Source organism: Chelonia mydas, chromosome 4 (assembly GCF_015237465.2).
Source record: "Chelonia mydas isolate rCheMyd1 chromosome 4, rCheMyd1.pri.v2, whole genome shotgun sequence".
Lineage (NCBI taxonomy): Eukaryota > Metazoa > Chordata > Testudines > Cheloniidae > Chelonia > Chelonia mydas.
Window position 1 is genome coordinate 123,446,548 of NC_057852.1, and position 25,299 is coordinate 123,471,846.

General features: G+C 42.9%; 1 protein-coding gene across 1 annotated transcript in view; it reads right to left on the bottom strand.

Annotated features, from left to right (window-relative positions):
- NSD2 (nuclear receptor binding SET domain protein 2) overlaps nucleotides 1-25,299 on the bottom strand; it is a 144,986-nt gene that overhangs the window by 18,691 nt on the left and 100,996 nt on the right. Inside the window, 7 exon segments of the mRNA XM_043544808.1 lie at nucleotides 3,466-3,582; nucleotides 3,679-3,948; nucleotides 7,311-7,414; nucleotides 12,603-12,808; nucleotides 19,390-19,546; nucleotides 21,913-22,092; nucleotides 24,663-24,863. Of these exon segments, the coding sequence (XP_043400743.1) occupies nucleotides 3,466-3,582; nucleotides 3,679-3,948; nucleotides 7,311-7,414; nucleotides 12,603-12,808; nucleotides 19,390-19,546; nucleotides 21,913-22,092; nucleotides 24,663-24,863 (1,235 nt within the window).

Sequence of the window (25,299 nt, forward strand, 5' to 3'; positions counted from 1 at the left end):
TAGAAGTGTGAGCAACAAGAGTGATGTCGTGGTGGGAGTCTGCTATAGACCACCAGACCAGGGGGATGAGGTGGATGAGGCTTTCTTCCAGCAACTCGCAGAAGCTACTAGATCGCACTCCCTGGTTCTCATGGGTGACTTTAATCATCCTGATATCTGCTGGGAGAGCACTACAGCGGTGCATAGACAATCCAGGAAGTTTTTGGAAAATGTAGGGGACAATTTCCTGGTGCAAGTGCTGGAGGAGCCAACTGGGGGGGAGCTTTTCTTGACCTGCTGCTCACAAACCAGGAAGAATTAGTAGAGGAAGCAAAAGTGGATGGCAATCTGGGAGGCAGTGACCATGAGTTGGTCGAGTTCAGGATCCTGACACAGGGAAGAAAGGTAAGCAGCAGAATACGGACCCTGGACTTCAGGAAAGCAGACTTCGGCTCCCTCAGGGAATTGATGGGTAGGATCCCCTGGGGGAATAACATGAGGGGGAAAGAAGTCCAGGAGAGCTGGCTGTATTTCAAGGAATCCTTATTGAGGTTACAGGGACAAACCATCCCGATGTGTCGAAAGAATAGTAAATATGGCAGGCGACCAGCTTGGCTTAACAGTGAAATCCTTGCGGATCTTAAACATAAAAAAGAAGCTTACAAGAAGTGGAAGATTGAACAAATGACCAGGGAAGAGTAAAAATATTGCTCGGGCATGTAGGAATGAAATCAGGAGGGCCAAATCACACCTGGAGCTGCAGCTAGCAAGAGATGTTAAGAGTAACAAGAAGGGTTTCTTCAGGTATGTTGGCAACAAGAAGAAAGTCAAGGAAAGTGTGGGCCCCTTACTGAATGAGGGAGGCAACCTAGTGACAGAGGATGTGGAAAATCTAATGTACTCAATGCTTTCTTTGCCTCTGTCTTCACGAACAAGGTCAGCTCCCAGACTGCTGCGATGGGTAACACAGCATGGGGAGTAGGTGGCCAGCCCTCTGTGGAGAAAGAGGTGGTTAGGGACTATTTAGAAAAGCTGGACGTACACAAGTCCATGGGGCCGGATGCGTTGCATCCGAGAGTGCTAAAGGAATTGGCGGCTGTGATTGCAGAGCCATTGGCCATTATCTTTGAAAACTCGCGGCAAACGGGGGAAGTCCCGGATGACTGGAAAAAGGTTAATGTAGTGCCAATCTTTAAAAAAGGGAAGAAGGAGGATCCTGGGAACTACAGGCCAGTCAGTCTCACCTCAGTCCCCGGAAAAATCATGGAGCAGGTCCTCAAGGAATCTATCCTGAAGCACTTACACGAGAGGAAAGTGATCAGGAACAGTCAGCATGGATTCACCAAGGGAAGGTCATGCCTGACTAATCTAATCGTCTTCTATGATGAGATTACTGGTTCTGTGGATGAAGGGAAAGCAGTGGATGTATTGTTTCTTGACTTTAGCAAAGCTTTTGACACGGTCTCCCACAGTATTCTTGTCAGCAAGTTAAAGAAGTATGGGATGGATGAATGCACTATAAGGTGGGTAGAAAGTTGGCTAGATTGTCGGGCTCAACGGGTAGTGATCAATGGCTCCATGTCTAGTTGGCAGCCGGTATCAAGTGGAGTGCCCCAAGGGTCGGTCCTGGGGCCGGTTTTGTTCAATATCTTCATAAATGATCTGGAGGATGGTGTGGATTGCACTCTCAGCAAATTTGCGGATGATACTAAACTAGGAGGAGTGGTAGATACGGTGGCAGGTAGGGATAGGATACAGAGGGACCTAGACAAATTGGAGGATTGGGCCAAAAGAAATCTGATGAGGTTCAACAAGGTTAAGTGCAGGGTCCTGCACTTAGGACGGAAGAATCCAATGCACCGCTACAGACTAGGGACCGAATGGCTAGGCAGCAGTTCTGCGGAAAAGGACCTAGGGGTGACAGTGGACAAGAAGCTGGATATGAGTCAACAGTGTGCCCTTGTTGCCAAGAAGGCCAATGGCATTTTGCGATCTATAAGTAGGGGCATAGCCAGAAGATCGAGGGATGTGATCGTTCCCCTCTATTTGACATTGGTGAGGCCTCATCTGGAGTACTGTGTCCAGTTTCGGGCCCCACACTACAAGAAGGATGTGGAAAAATTGGAAAGAGTCCAGCGGAGGGCAACAAAAATGATTAGGGGACTGGAACACATGACTTATGAGGAGAGGCTGAGGGAACAGGGATTGTTTAGTCTGCAGAAGAGAAGAATGAGGGGGGATTTGATAGCTGCTTTCAACTACCTGAGAGGTGGTTCCAAAGAGGATGGTTCTAGATTATTCTCAGTGGTAGAAGATGACAGGACAAGGAGTAATGGTCTCAAGTTGCAGTGGGGGAGGTTTAGGTTGGATATTAGGAAAAACTTTTTCACTAGGAGGGTGGTGAAACACTGGAATGCGTTACCTAGGGAGGTGGTAGAATCTCCTTCCTTAGAAGTTTTTAAGGCTTGACAAAGCCCTGGCTGGGATGATTTAATTGGGGATTGGTCCTGCTTTGAGCAGGGGGTTGGACTATATGACCTCCTGAGGTCTCTTCCAACCCTGATATTCTATGATTCTATGAAAAACTGACTCTAATGACCACAGGCTGTTGGCTACATCAAGGGTCAATTACAAATTTCCAGTATTGATAGTTAAAACTATGTAGTGGTGTGTTCGATTTTTACCCCTTAAGTGAGCTGTAGCTCACGAAAGCTTATGCTCAAATAAATTGGTTAGTCTCTAAGGTGCCACAAGTACTCCTTTTCTTTTTGTGAATACAGACTAACACGGCTGTTACTCTGAAAAGTAACTGGATGGTTATAGCTTAATCTTCATTAGGTGATGAGCTACTTCTTTGATAGTAACTAAATCCTACAGGACAAAGTAAGAGCATCTGCAGAGACACAGAGAACTGTACTATGCATAGTGAAGATGATTGGAAGTGAGCAATATGCAGACAGTACTTCTGGAAAGAGCTTCTACAAAAGAGCATGGTGTTCCTGGGTGTCTTTCTGCAGATCCCTGCTTTAAACAGAGACAAAGGTAATGGCTGAAAACTCAGATTAGAAGACCAAAAAACCTGACCTACCCTGCCAGTTACAATTCCTCCCTCCCCTTTCAAGTGACCTGTTTAATTTTTAATTCACAGACTTACTATATCTAACAAACGTATAAATTTTCCCCTATGATTTTAAATGGGTATATGCTTATCTTTGCTGTGCTTTGCTGCAGGCAAGAAAGTAAAAATGACAAGAATCTTCTATAGACATTTCCAGAAATGCTTATCACCTCTTTTCTAAGTGTTGAACAAAGCAAACATCCACAAAGTGAAAAGAATTTTGAGTGTGAGGCTACAAACCAAAGCATAATTGATAGGCCAAGCCTTCTGGCCTACTATCTTCCATACTGTTTTTCTTAGGAAAGGAAGTCAAAAGTGTATTAAAATTATAATTACATTCAAATAAGAAAAATTGTAGAATACTGTACCTTATCAATAGTGAGCATATAGAAGTGAGTGATGTCATTTTCATGTGCATATTTGATTCTTGCCCTACACTCCTCTTCATCGATTAGTTCGCCAACATATTCATTCACAAACTCTCCCTGACGGATAGAAGAATGTCACTAGTATGAACATACCAAGTAATTATACAAATTAATATTCCATAATCAGGACCTGAGAAATGTCATGATTCCTACCTTTTTTATGTCCCTCTTAGCGACCAGACCCCACCCTTTGCCATCAGTTTTGATGATCTTTGTCTCAGGGTAATGGCGTTTGGTAAAGCACTGATTTTGGCACCGTTCTCCAGCTGGACAAACTTGTGGATGACATTCATACATTAGCATCCGGTTTAGACACTCAGAATCAAAACCACAAGGGTTTTCATCTGAGGGTTTGCAGTTGCACTTGGGAATCTCAGAAATGTCAGCAGTATAAATCTGAACTTTACCACAAGGTTTGTTCACCTGAATAAAACAAAAATAGTTCAAATATTATTTTAAAACACTTGTTAGATTTAAAAAAACCATTTATAGGTTAATATATATTCAAGTATAAGAGTTTATCCAGTACAAGCTCTCCTCCCCATCTCACAACCCATTACATGCTCTCCATCAGCAGTCTTGGACTTAGTCATATCTCTGATTCATCTCTAACTCTTGTCCCATTTCATCCCAGCTACTGACCTCTCTCACTCCCTCTCTTCCACTCCCTTACACTTATATTCAAACATGGTCTAATACCCTCCTGACCCTAGTTATTTATCCAAATTCTTCTCCATCACACCCTTCTCAAACGCCTCAGAGCTCTTTGACTGTGTCGTCTAGAAACACCCCCATGTAATCCAGTTTTCACTCTTCACTCCATTGAAACTGTTTTTCTTCTTAGAGTATGTCTGTACAACCCGCCAGATTGACAGACAGCGATCGATCCAGTTGGGGTCGATTTATCATGTCTAGTCTAGACACGATAAATTGACCCCAAGCGCTACCCAGTCGAGTCCTGTACTCCACCGCTGCGAGAGGAGCAGGCAGAGTTGACAGGGGAGCGGCAGTAGTGAAGTCACCGCGGTGAGTAGGTCTAAGTATGTCGACTTCAGCTACATTATTCATGTAGCTGAAGTTGTGTAACTTAGATCTGACCCCCTCCCTCCCCCCCAGCGCAGACCAGGCCTTAGATAGCATCTCCATTTCTGGAGGTTTGCAACCAGGGTAGCCCATTCTGTATTATACTCTTCTAATGTCTTTGTGAATGAATAGTTCTTTTGATACACCCAGGATACCACATCGTCCATCCAAGATCATCGTTTTTCTGCCTCATGTTTCTTCTGCCGTCACAACATTACCTTCCAGTCCCCATAAAACATACATGAACCACTAAATTTCCTAAAACGTGCTCTTTAAATTGTCTCTTTTCATAAGATCACTGACCAGCATTTGCTCAGTTCCAATCATCTCCAGTACTTTTTCTCAGATTATGCTGTCTAGTCATGATATTTTCAGAATTATTCTACAACACCATAATTCAAAGGATTGTAGTTTTTTAAATTATCAATTGTTCGAATGCCCATGTTTCACAGCTGTGATTTAACACAGGTCAAATCTAAGTTTTTAAGAGAGATGGAATTTAGTCTTTAGATTTATGTCCCTTCTCATCAGATGTTTATTCTTCCAGAATGTCTTACTGTTGTGGTGCTGATTTCAGTATCCCTATTTTCATGGTCTGTAATGCCACCACCTAAATTGGAATAATTTTTCACTTGCTGTACAGCTGCATCATTCACTGGAAAGTGTGCACATTTTCACAGTATCCTTGTATACCACCATAGTTTTTGTCTCGTCCACATTCAACTCTAGACCATATTCATATATAATCTTCATGAACTTCATCAGAATCAGCCAAAAGCACTGTCATCTGCACAGCAAATGCAATTCGCCCACTATCAATTCATCTTAATACCTTATGTTTCTTTGATTCATTTAATCAAACACTCTCAATAAATGTTAAATAAAGTCAGTAACACGAAACAACATTTTCTCCTCTTGATCTCTCAAATTTTTATTTTTTTAATCTCCCATTATATTTATCTTCTGCTTCAAGTACAATTGTTTTATTATTTGGTGCTCATATCCATCAATCTCAGAGATCTTAATATGCTGAGCAATTTGTAGTTGTAGATTCTGTCAGATGCTTTTTGGAAGTCAATAAAACGTAATATACTATTTTCCCCATCAACGGATCTTTCTAATAAGAGCTTCAAGTTCATAATGGTGTTTATTGTGCTTGTTCCCTATTTGACACTATTATTGTTCACTTATTTCCTTACCAATCTTTCCTTGTATTTGGTCTTTAACAACTCACAAAAGTATCTTAGAAGAATGCAATGCTAGGCTGATTGTTCTGTAGTCTTTACAATCCACAGTGTTGGTCTTTTTTGGGATTTGTACACAGTGAGGTTGTAAAAAGTTTTCTGGCAATTCTCCTGCCATAAACATATTCTTCATTACCTCTTGACAGGCCTTTCAAGCTTGTATCTCGTATGCTTTTAAAAATTCAATCGGTATTCCATCCTTATCTACCACTTTTCCATTCAGAAGTCTTTTTTATTTATGACATGATTTCATCATCCATTACTGGCAGGCTTACTTGAGTCACATCTAGCTGAGGTTTTTCAGGCTTATCACTATAGAGTTCCTTGATATATTTTGCCATCTCTCGTTCTTATCTTTAGGATCTGTCGTTTTTGTCCTTAGGTGACCAATACGACCCTTTTCTTCTGTTAACTGAAGGCTCTTATCTTTGAATATAAAATTCACTTTGTTAGTGACCTTTTCTGTTTTCACTAAGGTCATAAACTTGGTCACAAGGAGTGAGATAAAGTACCTCTTTTCTCTGTACATTTCCTTAATCCACCTGTTGCTCCTCAGAGATGATCATTCTCTCCCCAGGCTTTTGTGACTGTATACTCTTCTGCTTTTCCTCCTACATTTCCATCGAATCTTTCAGTGTCTTCTCTTCAACTACTAGTTAGCAACCCTAATTCTGTTTTCAGATGCCTACTTTAAACATTCCAGACGCTTTCAATTCTGTTTCTGAGCGAGCACAACTGCTCCCACAGCTTCATAATTTACATGCTGACTTCCCCCAAATCTGCATCTCTCATGGTGACCTCTTCCTGTGTTCAATCTTTTTCTAGATGTCCTGCTATCATTTCAAACTTAGCATGATGAAAAAAGGTTTATTCCTCCTCCTAAGCTCTCTTCTCATTCCCTCCTCTTAATTGTAGGCACTGCCATTGTCCTCTCAGCTACTCAGGATTGTAACTTCAATGTCAGATTCATCTTTTCCCCACCTTCATAGCTCTTCTTAAATCCTGCATCTTTCTCCTCTCCAAGATTTTGAAAAGTCATCTCTTTTAAATTTATCACCAAGATCCTTCTCCAAGTCCTGATTGTTACCTCTTGCCTCAACTGCAACCTTCTCCTTTGTGATATCCCCATCTCACATTGCCCATCCAATCCAAACAAAACACTGCTGCTCACACCAACATTTCAATATTATTTTCCCCAAAGACAGATCAAATTATTTCTTTCATTCTCCAAAGATATCTGCACCCCTGGTCCAAAGATTGGACCTTCACTGAGTTTATCATGAACTGTGTCCAATTTAGACTAGATTCCCTAGGGCACTGCTGGAGATCAAATATTAAGAGAAATGCATTTTTTTAAAAGTTGTTTTAAGTTCAATATCCATACATGTCAAAATAAATTCTGCAACTTCAAATTTGTCCACCTTTTTCTCCTCCACAGCAGAGTTCCTCAAACCTTACCTTTATGTGTTTGTACGGTGGAGGTTTACGTTCATTTTCTTGGGTTTCTTTGGCTTCTCGCTGAAGTTTTATTTCTCGAAATCGAGATTCAGCTTCTTGCAAGGCTAAAAAAAGTTATATCATTAGAACTTGCAGACAGACTATTATTCCCTGTAGCCCGCCATGCCCCTCCCTGGCTTTTTTATTTAGTTAATCCCATAGTATCTTCTGCCTCTCCTTCTAGACGCTTTAATCCCCTTCTACAGAAACAAATAAGTATCTGTATAGAAACGCCTCTCTATAGTAAGGATATTATAAGAATTGCTAACATAAAAGAGTAAGAAATAAAAACAACTGGGTTAGTTCAGTGACATACTGGGAATGCTGAGTGGAAAGGTAAAACATGAGTACTCTGTTTCCTAAGGGGGGATATGGAGATGCTTCAGTAAGAGTAGGGTTCTTTGTCACTTTATGCAGCCACAATGTACAATCCAATTTAAAAGATAAAGATATCCATTCTGGAAGAAGTCCTGCAGCCTCCATTCCAAGCAGAAGAAACAGTATGATCTTAAATTCAAAGTGGAATATAGGTTAGAGGTAAACAGCTGAGATCCTCAAGATCCAGTCTCGATTGACTTTGAGCAATTAGAACCATGAGAATTTTACACGATTAATCAGTGTCTGATATCTGGGACAAGGATTTTATTGTAGTGGTTGTAAAATTCTGGTTTAGCTTTGTGATGCTGGCAGACGTGCCATGGCACCAGGCCCCAATCAATACTAACAAATGCATAGCTGGAAACCAGTCTGGTTAATTTTGTTCAAATAGATATCAGAGTAAGAAGAATGTGTTTAGATTTTATTGCTTGTAGGATGCCGCATATATTAGTTTCACTTATCTGTACCCAATGTTATAGAGCAATAGCAAATGTTTGCATTATAAATCTCTATAATTCTGTAACTCACCAAACAGGAAAGAAGCATTAACTACTGTAAAGTTCTGAGGCTGCAGAAAAGAGGGTCCATTGAAATCAAATGAGCCATTGTGTAACATAAAAGGATGAAGACTATGTCAATTGCCCTTCCACTCACATGAAGACAAGACAGCTCAGATGCTTGTGTTCTGTCAGTCTGAACTCTGTGGAAGGGGAATAAAAATGCCTGACCAGAAGAAAGTTGTGGTCATCCACTGCTTGAACTCTGAGGGGCAAGGATTTCTAAGCACAAGCAAGGAGTCCCCAACCGTTTAGCTTGGGTTAGCCTTAAAGGATCTATCAAGCATGTATATTATAGCAGCTGCGACCAACTTTTGGAACCTGAGACTGTATTTCATTTGTGTGTGTATATCTTTACCTGTTTTAACCTTGTAAATAACTCTCATTTATTTTTCCTAGTTAATAAATCTTTAGTTAATTATAGGATTGGCTACAAGCATTTTCTTTGATTTGAGATCTGAAGTACAGTTGACAGGGGTAAGCAACTAGTCTTTTGGGACTAGGAGTAACCTGAATATTGATATGATTTTTGGTGTAAGCAAGGTCCAGCGTTCCTGGGTAGCAAGATAGACTGGAATACCCAAGGGGACTGTCTGTGACTCCACGGTAAGAGTGTTATAGTACTTTAGGAGTTCACACTTGTTTCTGGGCTGGTGAAATTCAATTACAGAACATATAACAGTTTGGGGGTTTTGCCCTGGGCATGACAGTCTGCCCTGAGGCTGGCACTTACTGTCGTGAGCCACTCCAGATGGTGTGCCAAGCTTATGCTGGTATTTATTATAAATGACACAATTTACTTTGTACCCAAGACTGTAACTTCTCCACCCAACCAGCTTGAACTGTTTTTCACAGAATGCATTCTTGTACATTCAAAAGCTAACATACATGGGTATTTACACAGATGACTAATATGCAAAGACCGCTGAAACAATTTTCTTTACACTGCAAGTGAAGAAAACTAGAGTTTACTTACCTGTAATGGGAGGTTGAGATGTATGGTTTCCCCATCTGTATTCCACTCTAGGTACACATGTACTCCATGTGCCTGAATCCATAAATTTTTACTAAGCCGCGTCCGTTGGTCCACACACAAGTAGTAGTTCTCTTTGTGCTCCAATCAGAGTATAATTAGACAATGCAGACTGACACATCTCCACTTCCTTTTCTTACTGCAAATCTGGCTATCGTGTGGGTAATGGAATACAGATAGGGACCACACATCTCAAAAAACCTCCAGTTACAGATAAGTAACATCCACTGATACCACAATAGGAGGATGAAAAGCGCTGATTACTGCCAGATTGACCCATTGGGAACTGATAAAGAGACCTGATGTCTTAAGGGTCAATCAGTAAACTAGGATAGCAGGGAACTCTGGAAACAACTGATGATGTGACCAAGGAGGAGAAATGCTTCCCATTTGGCTGAATAATATTTCCTGGCAGACTCCTTCCTGATCTGATTGACACTGGATTGAACTGCTATTGAACATGAATGCTGTACACCTGATGTCCATCCGAATACCATGCCTTGAGCTGAAGATCCCGTTAAAAAAGGAATCGTCAATCTCCCATTTGAGGTCTGTTGAAAAATGTCTGCTGAGACCTTATCGGTATGCTGGTGAGAGAGTGATGTAATATCTGATTAACTAATTCCAGAGGTCGACTGTCTATACACAGGGGGAGGTATCCTGTTCCCCTGCTTGATTACACAGAAGACAGTTATGTTGTCCAACATCATCTGGCTATAACGAGATCAGATGAGTTGGAGGAATGCATTGTAGGCACAATGGACCACCCTTAGTTCCAGCAAATTGAACCTGTTGCTGAGGAAAGGGGGGTCTGGCCCACCCTATTGTCCACGTTGCCACCGCGACTCTTTCCAGGAAAAGTGGCATAAAGGAAGAAAAAGAAAAGAAGCTTCTTACATGTGGATTCATATGGGAGTTTATGAAGTCTGTCTTTACAGTCTGCAAATTTGACATAATTTAGGAGACCATATTTTGTTACCACCACCTGGTAGTTAGCAACTCTGAACTGGAGACTAGCCAAAGAGAATACTTTCCTACCCAGAAGGCTGAGGCATTTAGTGACCTTGTCTAATGGAGCAGTCTTGGAGTACTGCACCCTGGACCTTTCTGTAGCCAACTGCACCACTAAGGAGTAGGGCACCAGATGAATGAATAAAAACTCTTCCCCACTAGATGGCACAAAATATTGTTTCCAGGCTCTCTTCAGGGTATGGGACAAGAGGCAGGGGTGTGCCATACTGATCTGGTGGGTTCCAAAGTGGCTTGGTTAACTGGAAGGGCCAATCTTGAAGAGCCAGATGATGTCCAGTAGGGCCTATTGTGTGTCCTGGACCTCTGCAACAACTCCTGGTTGCTTGTGGTCATTGGGTGGAGAGGTAGATGAGGATGCAATCGCCTCATCCAGTGAGGAGGACAACATGACCATCAGAACTCTTGGGTCCAGCTCAGCTATCTCGTCTTCAAATTCTGATGGAGCCAACTGGCATCAGTTGGGAACGGAGGGTCGGTGTGCTTCCTGCACAGATCCAGGGTGCCTGCTGTATGGATCCCACAAGCTTCCGTAAGACCAGAAAGCTCAACCAGAGGGGGAGGCCTCAAGGCATTGGGTACCAGCAGCCCCATGTGTAGCCATATTTGGAATGAAGCGGATAGTTCCAATACTATCCTTGGCCTCCGACTGGGCTTGTTTCTCTTAGGGGAGAAACCCCATCTGTAGTATCAGATTTTTCTTGATGAAATGATAGGCTCCTATTCGATCAATGATGTTGACAGTACCAGTGGGAGGATGTTCTGGGTTGTGGTTGCAAGAAGGCAGGATACTCTTCCCCTCAAGATGTTTTCCCCAGGTGTAGGGATATCTCTAAGAAGAGCTGGGCACAATATTAGGGGAGACTGTGTGCCGAACAAGGTGAATATCTCCTCCAGCAAGGTAAAGGCTTCAGTCCCTCCCTGGTGTTTGTTCCTAAGAAAAGTACCAGAGGATCAGATCATAAGGTGGTCTAATGTTAGGGGAAACCTCATGGAGAACATCAGAGCCATCAGATGGGGTCCCAGCATTGAACTTCCAGATGGAATCATTAGGTACTGCTCATTAGGTTGTGGGGTGGAGTTGGAGCTAGTATCGTTGGATACTTCTTCCTTCTCACCTTTCCTTCTTGGCTAGGTTTATATGGAACTAATTCTTTAGGGCCCATTCACGAGAACTTGCCTGACTTTGACCGACTGGGGAAGGATCCTTTCTATTAGAGGCAGATATGTACCTGCCTATGTTCTCATCCCCTACTCAACTGTGAGAGTTTCTTAGGCTTAATAATTTTTGCCTTGACACCAGAGCTTGTGTCCAGAGGGGAGGGAAGGATGCTGCACTTGGTGGCGATATAGGCTTCCCCAAGGCAATAAAGGCAGCGCTGGTGGTCATCGCTGAAGAAGACTGAACAGGAGCAGGGGAGACAATTCTTGAACCCAGGTCCCTCTTTACAGGGAGAACAAACTATGTTAACTATGAAAACACTAAAAAACTAAACTATTAAAAGCTATTTACAAATTGTATTCATAGGTTCACAGTATAGGAAGATCAAAGCAAACATGGAGGATGCCAACTCAGGCCGTGTGGCAGTAAGAAAAGGAACAGGAGAGGCACTGGTCTGCACTGCCCTTTACATTCTTGATTTTGAGCACTAGGAGAACAACTATGCATGTGGAGACCAATGGACACTACTTGCTAAAAGCATCCAGACTCAGGTATATGTGTACCCACATGTGCAATACGTGTAGGAACCATCACTTGAAGAACAATCAGATTAACTGCCAATGTAAAATGACTTTGCATGAGTGAAGTAAGTAGTATTTATTCTAACTTCATAATTATCAGCTTTTAAGCCTCTGCTGTATTTCAATGTTACAGCATTCTGTTATACACACATCCTTATAAAGTACAGTGTACAGCAAAAGGAGGTAGCAGGGTTAAAACTCTCCTTATTCACAGGATGTCAATATATTTAAAGGATTTTCTTAAAGTTTTGTGGATGGTCATTTATGCTTAAGGCTTGCCTATCAGAAAAGCAAAATTGTCAATGCACTGCTTAGGTTATACTCTGCTAGAAGTCTCAGAAACAAAGCTTTTAATTCAGTGTAATAATAGTAACTAAAGCATTCTGAACAATTCTCCTGTTGTATATTGTGACGTGAGATACTACATAAGCAGACCTGGGCTCAGTATCCTATTTAAAAAAAGCAAAGCATACACTCCACAAGATTAATTATTGTTTGATTAAAGCTCTATACCAGTTTTGAAGACTTTCCCAATTCCTTTAATTCCTTGGTATCTACTTCCTCTGTCTCCCTCCATATATGGAAACACACGAGCTTGATGTGTCCAGTAATAATCCTTAGAACCAAAGAAAAACACAGGAAATTCTCCAATTTCATGCTTCATTTTCTGGATATTTGGGGGAACATTTTTTGGATGGCAAACTTCTGCAGGCCACCATCTATCACAGAAGTACAAATAAAACAAAGAGGACAGCATTTTAGTTAAACCTTCCTCCAAAAGACAATTTAGCAACAGTAGCTTAATAGTAATCAATTATTATTACTTAATGTACTGTGAATAGGGTGTCATGTAGAACAAGATTTAAGGGTGCAAGTCACTTGACAACAAAACACAATAGAGTAGTTTTAAACCTACCCCCTCCCCCCCAAAAAGTGGCCCTGCTCTCAGTGCAGTGGCATTTTAAACACTGCATCCAATCAATTCTCAAATTTCAAGGAATGTTCTAGGTATCAATGGGTAGAACACCTTATTGATTTTGATTAAAGTCAAAAACCAATAAGGAGAAAGTGGGGGACACCGAGCTGCTCACATCTGAGTAACAAAACCAACAGCTTTAACCAGGTCTTTAATTGTCTATAGATCAAAGAACTGGTTGATGGTTCCATTAATACCTTCCAGCAAAACACTCTGCCCCTCAAACTCAGTTCTACTCATTGTTCCAATGGAGTTTAAAATGCTGACGCCCTGAAAGACTTCTCTTCCAAACTGAAAAGATATAATCTAGCCAGCTACAGATTATACAATCTTAACAATACATATTTACATATGTCTCAAATAGAGGGGGATATGAAAGCTGCACACAAAGACCTTGGGAGGGAAGAGGAGGTTACTTACCTGCAACTTGAGGTTCTTTGAGATGTGTGGTCCCTATCTATATTCCACTGATGGTTATACGCATGTGCCCTGAGTCAAGCCGGAGCTTTTGAAAGTAGTAGTGTCCCTTGGTCTGTGCATGAACTCTTGCTCTGCCTCACGGTTTCGACAGAGGCAATAAAGGGCTAGGTGGACCGACTGCACCCTCAGTTCCTTCGCTGCAAATTGCATAGCAGAGGGTAAAGAGTGAACGATTGGAATGCAGATAGGGACCACACATCTTGAAGAACCTCCAGTTATGGGTAAATAGCTTCTTAGAGTGATTGTCCCTATTGTATTTAACTGAGGGTGATTGCCAAGTAGTACCTAATTAGGAGGAAGGTGTGAGGAAGATGACAGAACTATGGAAAGGAGAACAGCCACGCTAAATGAGGCATCCATCGCAGAGTCCTGCACCAGGGTATAATGGGAAGACAAGGTAAGTACCAAACTCCACGTGGCCTCCCTACATATGTCATGTGGTCTCCCTACATATGTCCATGAGTGGCATATTGTGAAGTGCGGATATAGTTGATGCTTGCACTTTTGTGGAGTGGGTTCATACCCCAAGAGGTGGAGACAGTCCATATAATCGATACAGGGTGATGCACCCCAAAACCCACTGAGAAATCCTCTGAGTGGAGCTGGCCTGCACTGTAATCCTTTCCTCTATAGCAACAAATAGTCCTCTGCAGGTTAAAGGCCAGGGACCTACAGACATCAAAGGGGTGAAGGCACCGTTCCTCCACTGAGGTGTGCGGCTTCGGAAAGAAGGAAGGTAAGCGTATGGGTTGGCTGAAGTGAAAGCCAGAAACAACTTTCAGAAGAAACTTGGGATGCAAGCGCAGGGAAATTTCATGGAATGAAATGGAATGTGGTGGAACTTTATGGAATGTGGTGGTTGTGGGGGGTGTCCGCCATCATGGCCCCCAGTTCACCCACCCTTCTCACAGAGGTAATATCTACCAGGAAGGTTACTTTCATGAAGAGAACAGAAGCATGAGGCCTGAGGTTCGAAGGGCGATTTCACCAATGCTGTGAGGACAAAGTTAAGGTCCCACTGGGGAACGATAGGGAGAATAGGAGGATACGTTCAGATGAGGCCCTTTCAGAACCTTGCAGTCGATGGGCTAAGGAAAACAGACTGCCGTTCCACAGAGGGGTGGAAAGCACTAATGACCACTATGTATACCTTAATGGAGTTGAGAGTGAGTCCAGACGCTTTCAGGAACAGGAGATAGTCTAAAAGGAGACAAATGTCTGCGGCCTCATGGGAACAGGAGACAAAACATTTCCACTTGGTTTGGTAGGACCGCCTCGTGGACCCTTTCCTGCTACTCGACAGGATGTCTTGTACTGCCGATGAACACTCATTCTAGTGAAGATGCCCATCCAAAAACCAGGCTCTCAGGTGAAGCATCTGCAGAACAGGATGTCTGATCCTGCCATTGTGTTGTGTGAGCAGTTCAGGGAACGTCAGTCGTGGAAATGGAGGATGCTTCAACATACAGAGAAGAAGAGGAAACCAGAACCGGTGAGGCCAGAATGGGGCAATCAGGATGACCATGGCTCTCTCCCGCTGAATCTTGTGGAGGACCTGGGGCAGGAAGGGTATGGGGGTGGGATGGGGGGGAAGGCATAACTGATATGATTCGACCAGCAAATGACATGGACATCACCTTGGGAACAGGCTCCAATCCCATCCCTGGAACAGTCCTGGAAGCATTTGGTGTTAGCGTGGGAGGCAAAAAGATCCCTGTTTGGAGTCCCGCAATGGTCAAAAATGCCCGTGACCACAGAGTCGTGCAGCTCCCATTCGTGGTTGGCCATGAAATTCCTGCTGAGAGCATCCTCAATCATATTCTGAGTCCCTGGGAGATAAGCTGCTGACACCAGAATACTGTGTGCGATGCACCATTTCCAGAGGAGAACTGCTTCTGCAAAAAAGCACTGGTGACCTTATGCCCCCTTGCTTTTTTATGTAGTAAATGGTGGCGGTGTTGTCTGACATGATGAGAACATGACGGGAGCAGATGGGAGAGGAGAAATGCATGGCATGCTGCTCTCATTATCTGAAGTTCCAGGATGTTGATGTGTATCCTGGATTCCCAAACGGTCCAACTCCCTTGTATAATGTGTTTGCCCACCTGGGCGCCCCATCTGTCAAGCGTCAGGCTTGGGGAGGACAGAAGAAAAGACATCCCGGTGCACACCTGAGCTGGGTCTGTCCACCACCAAAGAGAGGAAAGAACCTTGGGGGTGGGGGACAGTCAATAGGTTGTCCATGAAATGGAGCCTCAGGAATGGACTCTCTGTAGCCACAGCAGTAGACAGCGGAAGTGAACGTGAGCGAATGGGGTGACGTATGTGCACGCCATCTTGTGGCCAAGTAGAGAAACGGTTAGATGGATATTTACATGGAAGTAAGTGCCCTGCATATCGAGAGAAATAAACCACATGCTTCTTTCTAGTGAGGGTATGATGGCTGCAAGAGTAACCATACAAAACTTTGGCTTGTGTATGAAGTGTGTGAAACGACTGAGATCTAGGATTGGTCTCCATCCTCCCTTTTTCTTGGGTACCAGGAAATAGGTAGAGAAGACCCCTGCACCCTGAAAGGTTGTGGGAACAGGTTCTATTGCTCTTCTCTGAAAGAGGAAGTCCATCTCTAGGGCGAGGATACTGTCATGAAAGTGGTCTCGAAGGTGGGATCAGGACAGGGGATATGGATGGAGGTAGCATCATGAACATGATCGTATAGCCATATCCGAATGACATCCAAGACCTCACTCCACACTGGTAGAAAAAGAGTGCTAGGTAGCTCCCAAAGAGGGTGGGTAACTGTGGGGTGCAAGGTGGTTGACAGCTCTCTTAAAAGCCACTCAGAAATATCGCTTACTCAAACATGGAGTGTGTGATGTCGAAGACTGTGCTGACGGACCAGGCAGATGGGGCCACTGGATATTTCAATGCTTATGGGGAGGCTCAGATGGACGAACTGAGGAACTCTGAACCATTGTGCTGGAGTGGACAATAGAATTTGTACTTGGGAGCTGGTGTAGAAATGTCAAGCAATTGCAGGTGGCTCTAGAGTCTTTAAGGGAGAGCAGGGAATCAGTCTTCTGGTTAAAGAGGTGAGATTCATCAAAAGGGAGGTCCTCAATTGTGTTCTGTATCTCCCTTGGGAAACGAGATTAATGCATCCTCCTCATGACAATTCCTGTGGCCACAGTGCGCAAAAATGTGTCCGCTGAATCTACTGCGGCTGGAGCGTTGTCTTGCCAACCCGTTTGCCTTCTTCTAAAATAACCTGGAAGCAGGTACGATCCTGCCGGGGAAGCTTGTCCACAAGGTCTAACTGGCCATAATTCAAAAAGTCATATATTGCCAGTAATGCCAGGTAATTAGAGATTAGAAACTGAAGGCTGGCTGAAGAAAAGACCTTATGACCTAGGAGGTCAAATCTCTTATCCTCCTTATCTGTCAGAGTGGAATGTGGGTGTTGTTGCCTAGCCCATTCAGTAGCAGCCTGAATAACCAGGGAATTGGGTGAGGTGTGAGAAAACAGAAACTCAGGTCCTTTTTAGAGGAGCATATCTTTTTTCGCCCCCTTCGAGGTGTGCGCGCAAGTGGCCAGAGTATCCCAGACAGTGCGTGCCCGCTGAAGAATGGCATTGTTGACTGGTAGCACCGCCCTAGCTGGTAACGATGCATGAAGAATGTCAAGTAATTGATGTTGGCTGTCCTGCACCTCCTCCAGTGAAATGTGGAAGGCATCAGCCACCCTCTATATCAATTCCAGGAACTGGTGGTAGTTGGCTGGGATGGGGAGGAAGGAATTTACATTGCTGCATCTGGAGACAATGGGAACAGCTCCAGATCCGGCGGCACCGGAGTCAGGCTAGCTGGTGCATCTTCCCAATCCTGGTTCTGAACATCTACTAGATGAAGGCCCGAGTGGCGAGATGGGGGGCTCCTCTCAGCTGGATTGGGAAAGTTCTGAAGGGGGGATATTGGGGCCAAGACACAGTACAGCCAACCAGAAAGATCCGGCAGTTGCTGCAGTGGACAACACAGAATGGGGTACCAGTGGCTCCTGTGCTGAGGAAAGAGAGGATATTGCTACTGAGTAGGTTAAACCTTCTGGTATTTATGTCAGCGGTACAGGAGAGGCGGACCTGGTGTTCCATCTCAGTCCTCCAATGCTGAGAAGTCACAGCCTTGTTTGAATTGCAGTGCTGTCAGAACCAAGTGAGTCACAGGGGTGCGCTCAGGAACACGATCCAAAGGCAGCAAGTCCAATGCAAGGGAGCGGGGTCTCTTATGAGGCAAATGCACTGGGAGATGAGGTGATATCACCTCATCCAGGACAAACAGTTCATGAACGGAGAACTGCCTCAGAACCGATGATTCCTGTGACTTTGGTGGTACCGATCCAGAAGGCGCACACAGCTCAGTAACTGGGACCAACAGGTCCAGCGTTCTATGCGACTTCTTGCCATGCCTGTGAGCCTGGGAACGCACTGCTTTTCCATGACTTAGAGGATGCAAAGTCCTTCTCGGGCCTTAAGGAAGATTTACTGCCATGCTTATGACATGCTTCCTTGCCTCATGGCTAGTCCCTGGCATGGGGTCCTTACCACTGGGAGAACCAGATTGGGACTCCGCAGTAGGAGGCGTGCTCCTCGACTGCTCAAGCCGATGTACAGGGGGGTTCCGTGGCCTAGATCCAACCGCGGCCTCATGGCGATCTCTATGAGCTGCTTCTTGAAGCGGAGAGCCCGGCCTTTCTAGGTATGGGCTGGGAAGGAGAGACAGATATTGCACCTTGATGCAACGTGGACTTCCCCCAAGCAGTAAAGGCAGCGTTGGTGCTCGTCACTGATCAAAAATGAGCGAGGGCAGGAAGTGCAGATCTTGAACCCTGGAGTCTTCAGCATAATCCAGTACCCAAGCGTGGGTGCTGGGGAATGAAGGGGGTCAGTAAAACAGTATCCCAAAGTCCTTAAAATCCTAAAACCTACTGCTAACACTAAAACTACTACAAAAATAACAAAACACCGAACTGTATACAAGCATAGAACAGTCTTTTTTTCCTGTATTGAGGAAAGTGCGTCACAAGAGACTAGAGAACAGATAACGCTCTGAATCGGACCATATGGTGGCGAGAAGGAACTGAGGGGTCTGGTCAGTCCCCCTTGCCCTTTATCACCTCAATCAAAACCATGAGGTAGAGCAAGGGTGCACGTGCGGACCAACGGACAATACTATTTTCAAAAGCTCAGGGTGCATGTGCATAACCATTAGTGGAATACAATAGGGAACATCACTCAAATGAGAGAGGGATACAAGGAACTATTGATGTGTGCCATGAGCTTGGCCTACAGAAGCAGTGGGTGACACTCTAGTCTAGACACAGGTAGGCTAAGATAGGAGCAGTTTCAAGGGAAATGGGGGACACACACAGCTCCTAGCATGGGGGAAATGGGGATCCCTGGTAAGGGAGAGGGGACACACAGAGCCCCTGCATGGGGCAAAGGGAGAATGAGTCACAAGAGTATGGGGGAAAAGGGCATGGGATAAACAGTTCCTGGCCGGGAGTGGGGGCAGAGAATTGAGGGGCACACAGAGCCCCTAGTTGCTGGGAGTCCCTGAAATAGAAGAGGATGACAGGGTAGCACACAGAACAGTTGTGGGGGAGAAAAGGAGTCAAGCAAGGAACCCTTGGTTCATGCAGTGACCTTGGCCTCAAAAAGCACCAAAGCATGCAACCCCCTAGTTTAACAGATTTCCACACACAAAACTTCGTTTTCAAGTTACTTTCAGCAAAAGTAATTTTATATTATATTTATATTAAATGAAAAAATGTAAGTCTATTAGTCAGACCTGTAATTTCCCAGTTTGACCCAAATGATATCCTGGAAACGGAGTTTCTTTCCTGCCCTACAGTCATTGCAGTACCAGCTACCATCTGGCATTTCAATATTTAAACAGTCTGGGTGAAACGCTGCAGGACATGACTCACAGCACAACAGGCTTCCTCCTGTACAAAAAAAAAAAAAAAAAAAAAAAAAAAAAAAAAAGATGGAAAGTTTAAGTTTCAAGGGGGAAAAAAAGTTTAGCATTTCAGTCTGATTTAAATCACAATAGCATGTAACTGCATACTACATTTTTAAAAAAACTGGTTAGAACATACTGATCTGCAACAAATGGACATCACCCATTCATATGAAAAAGCCACAGAAATCCTCATTAACTTGGGTGAACAGACAACTCTGATTACTAAATTATACAAACTAGCAATATGCTGTGTTTTTATAGTCCTATTTAGCTATGACACTGAGTGAGTTTTCTAGACCTGAAGAAGAGCTCTGTGTAAGTTTGAAAGATTGTCTCTCACAGCAACAGATGTTGGGCCAATAAAAAATATTACCTTACCCGCCTTGTCTCACAAATTAGCACGTGAACTAACAGTAAAATAAAAGCTAGGATAATGCATCACAAATTGTAATTACTCCATTTTAACAATTCCATTTTAATTTATGACGATGCTTAACAGTATGTAAAATTTTAATAAAAATTAGTATCTACAGAATTTTTCCAATAAAATTTTATTGAGGAGAGGGATATCACATCACTATTTTGCATGTGTCACATTCGGTACCCCAAAGCAACACTCTCGCAACCCCATATTCACCATGGTGATATAATTATGATGTGTTTTGTGAAAAGCATGCTTTGTGAGGTATCATTTTAAAAGTCTTGATCTGTTGAACATTAATATCTGGTTGGATTGTATGTGCTATCATTGTATGAGAAATTATGAAGTTTTGCTATATGTGTGTGTTACTGAAATATGTTGGGAAACACCCACAGTCAGCCTTTCAGGTACAACAATGGAGAAGCCAGACAGCGTTGATGGCCCAGTAAGGGGCATACATGCGCACAAGGACTACCCCAGGAACTATATACGATGGAGACCTCTCAGAAAGAACACGTAGACAATGGAGACTACTTGACTCACCTCATAGCAAAAGATCTTTCCAGCAAGCTGGAGGATCCTATAAAGGAGGGGAAGTGACATCATCATTTCTCCTCTCTCCCCCCACAACTCAACACCTGGAAACACATCTGGAGACAAAGACTGAACTGGGGAGGTGGTTCCAGGCTGGAAAGGAGAATCCCAGCTTGTGTATTAAGGAACTATACCATCAGGGTAAGAAACTACTTAATTCATATCCTGTCTAGTTTATAGAACTCAGATTGCGATTTTACTTTTATTTCTTAGGTGACCAACTTTGATCTGTATGCTTACCACGTATAGTCACTTAAAATCTTTCTGTAGTTAATAAATCTGTTTTATATTTTACCTAAAACAGTGAGTTTTGCTTGAAGTGCTTGGGAAATCTACTCAGGAACAAGAGCTGGTGCATGTCCTCTCCACATTGAGGTGGTGGACTGGGTAATAAACTTACACTGGTCAGCCTTCTGACCAGGGAAAGATGGTACAGCTATGGACTTTAATAGGGTTTAAAAACAGAACTAGATAAATTCATGGAGGTTAAATCCATAAATGGCTAGTAGCCAGGATGTGTAAGGAATGGTGTCCCTAGCCTCTGTTTGTCAGAGGGTGGAGATGGATGGCAGGAGAGAGATCATTTTATCATTACCTATTAGGTTCACTCCCTCTGGGGCACCTGGCATTGGCCACTGTCAGCAGACAGGATACTGGTCTGGATGGACCTTTGGTCTGACCCAGTATGGCCATTCTTATGTTCTTGGGTCATAGGGCTTGGGATGTGTGGGGAATTGGCTGGAGCCTCTCTACTGTTGATTCATGAGTAGCTAGCAAAAGTATTCATGTAATGCAGCTGCGTGTGTCCCTGCCTTTGGACGTCTGTGTTAAGTGCAGTACCTGGGGAGGTCTGCAGCTTGTCACAGCATCACAGTGTGAGAGGAAGCCCAGGTTGGTGAGACATACCACATTTCCAGGTTGCACCCTGTCACAGTGTGCATGAATTTTCAAGTGGGAAGCTAAGCAAACTGTGGCTTAACAAGCTTCCACAGTGTTCATTTAATTTGTCATCAGGTGTGGTAGTTTGCTTCCTCCATGTTCTAATCAGCACTGTGCATACTGGCTGCACTCATTAAGCTTCTCTGCCTAACAATTAAATCAAAGGGTAGTTGGACAAAGTCAAGTAAAAAAACCTAAAAAACTTCATGACACCTGCAGCTAACAAGATACTCCAACACCTTCAACAACACTTTGAAGAAATCTGAAGTTACACCATGTGTCTGGTGTTTTTCTTTAAATATCTTAATAAAATACATTAAAGTGAAAAATGAATATTTAGATGTTGATTATACTTTTAGTAAAATAATAAAATAAAGATTTGTATATCGATTTACCTTTTGAGCACACAAAGCACCAGCTCACATTGATGTGCGCATGATGACTTTTTCCTTTCATGGCAGTGAAATGATTGGTACAAACAATGCTGTTGGAAGTGATCACTGCACACCCTGCAGCAATGCAAACATCTCCAGCATGGTAAGCGACAGGACAGCGAATACACCGCATCATTTTGCCTAGCAAAAGAAGAATACTTCTATGTTATCTTTCTTAACTTGCGATTTAATTGGGCTGCAGATATCATGCAAAAAAATGTGTTTTATTGCTGCATAATGTAGCCTATAGACATACATACAAAATGTGACAAACACTATATCTTTAAAAACTGTGCATTTAAATTCAATCAGAATATTGAATTAATGCAGGTTTTCTGCACTGAGTTTTGCTTTTAAGGAAGAAGAGATCCCACACTGAATTAAAGGCACTGTAACATTCTAATGTGAAGAGCTTCACCAAAGGGTCTCCAAATTAAGCATTTCATTGCACTATATTATTTATATAAATATTCCCAACGCTCTCTCACTTGCATTCTCCCATATCTGTCATTTAATTTCTAGGCTGTTTAGGAAAGAGATGTCTACCTTTCAGTATTTATTTTGACACATGACTGGCACAACTTGACAAGGCACAAGAAAGAATACTTATAATGACAGATAATTATGCATGTACTTCTACATATAGTTTTCCAGATAATACACTCAATATTGAATATATGTGTGGAGATCTGCAATTAGCACATACTAAAGGGCAAATTCTGCTACTCTTACTCACGTAAGTACTCATTCGTATGAGTAGTTCAGCTAACGTTAACAAGACTATATATGCAAGTGCTGAAGGAATGGGGCCTGAAGCAGTAATAAAAGTGGTATACTACATAGGTGCCTTATGGCATTTCAGTCTATTTTAACATTTTTTCCAACCATTTTTCTACTTTACACATAGCACACACTCCTTCTTGAGTTGTTCTGAATTATCAAGGTGGGAAAAAAAAACATTTTTATTAGGGCAGTTAATTAATCACAGTTAACTCACGCGATTAACTAAAAAAAATTAATCACGATTAATCGCAGTTTTAATCGCATTGTTAAACAATAGTATATCAACTAAAATGTATTAAATATTTTTGGATATTTTTCTACATTTTCAAATATATTGATTTCAATTACAACACAGAATACAAAGTTGACAGTGCTCATCTTACACTACTATTTTTTATTACAAATATTTGTACTGTAAAAATGATAAAAGAAATAGTACTTTTCAATTCACCTCATACAAGTACTGTAGTGCAATCTCTTTATCGTGAAAGTGCAACTTACAAATGTAGATTTTTTTCTGGTTACATAACTGCACTCAAAAACAAAATAATGTAAAACTTTAGAGCCTACAAGTCCACTCAGTCCTACTTCTTGTTTAGCCAACTGCTAAGACAAACAAGTTTGTTTACATTTAGGGGAGATAATGCTGGCTGCTTATTTACATCATCTGAAAGTGAGCACATGCGTTCGCATGGCAGTTTGGCACGTAAATACCTTGCAATGCCAGCTACAAGTTATGCTAAACATTTGTATCCCCCTTCATGCTTTGGCCACCATTCCAGAGGACATGCTTTCATGTGGATGACTCTTGTTAAAAAAATAATGCGTTAATTAAATTTGTGACTGAACTCTTTGGGGGAGAATTGTATGTCTCCTGCTCTGTTTTACTGAGCCTGGGGGAGGGTGTTGGGGTGCAGGAGGGGCTGAGGGGTGCAAGCTCTGGGAGGGAGTTTGGGTGCAGGAGGGCGCTCTGAGCTGGGGAAGAGAGTTGGGGTGCAGGAGAGGGTATGGGATCCTGGCTCGGGGAGGAGGGTCAGGGCTGCGGCAGGGGTTTCGGGTGCAGGCTCCCGCCGGGTGGCATTGACCTTGGGCGGCTCCCGATTGGCGGCACAGCGGGGCTAAGGCAGACTCCCTGCCTGCCCCGGCCCCACGCTGCTCTCAGAAGGGACCAACATGCCCCTACGACCCCTGGGTGTGTATGTGAGGGGAACGGGACGGGCCATGTCTGTGGCTCCGCGCCTTGCCCCTCTGCAGGCACTGCCCCTGCAGCTCCCATTGGCTACAGGCCCCATTCCTGGCCAATGGGAGCTGCAGGGGTGGTGCTTACAGGCAGGAGCAGTGCACGGAGACCCCTTCCCCCTCCTCCCCTGGGGCTGCAGAGGTATGCTGGCCGCTTCCGGGAACAGCGTGGGGCCAGGGCAGGAAGGGAGCCCCACTACACCGCCGGACTTTTAGTGGCTGGAGATAGCAATCGACTGGGAGTCTCCAGGATCGACCAGTCAATCACGATCAACCGGTTTGTAACCACTGTATTATTTAACAGTGTGATTAATTGTGCAATCAATTTTTTTAATGACTTGACAGCCCTAATTTTTATTGTTATAGATAAAATAAGAACATAAAGAAGAAGTAGCCATATGGAATTTTACTCAACTTAGGAAAAAAATTACTTTTGATCAGGGATCCATCATGAAATACATAAATCTGAAGATAATTTTTTTTCAGAAAACTATAACTAGGGCTTCGAGTGAAAACGCCTCTTTAATTATAACCAGAGTTCTCCTACCACATCACTATAATAAAGTATGTTCAATGAGTTGAACAAGATTAATAGCTCAATTAGCAGAGGTACCTTTAATTCTTTATGTACAACAAAAACAATAGCAACTCAAAGTTCATTAAAAATTCTGAAAAAAATGAAGGAATACCTTTTGATATTCTTGGATTTGAGGGGTTAGTAACATGACAGCTCACACAGCTGTGGAGAGGACATCTAAAACCTCTGTTCTCAAACACAGTAAGATGAAATTTTCTCACACAAGCTTCATGGTAGAATTTACCACACTGGGATACAATACAGCGTTTCACATCTGCCTTTCTCTCCTTACACACAAAACACGTGTGAACACCTAAAAATAAAAGTAAGAAAAGTAACATCCTATTTCTTACTTGAGTTTCTGTACTTAGGCTATTTTTGGCAGTGGGGGGGCAGGGGAACATATAACTTTATAACTTTGAGAATTAAAGGGCTTCTAATCTACCCATCCCAAAACAAATCAAATAAAATATAACTACAATATAAATCAATTACTGTTTAAATTGTACACAGTTAAACTCCAACTCCTCAATCACTGACTTGCTTACATGTTCTTATTTAACGAACCTCTTACTACCACAGGAGTACAATAAGGGCAATTGTTTTTAACAATGAAGTCAATAACATCGGTTGCCTGTGATTCTGCAGAAGCTAAGATCAGCCTACAATGTGAGAAAGTTTATGAAGCTTATTTCTGTGCCACTTGAAAACCAGGTCTTGAAAACTTCATTATTATGCTTCACAGTTTT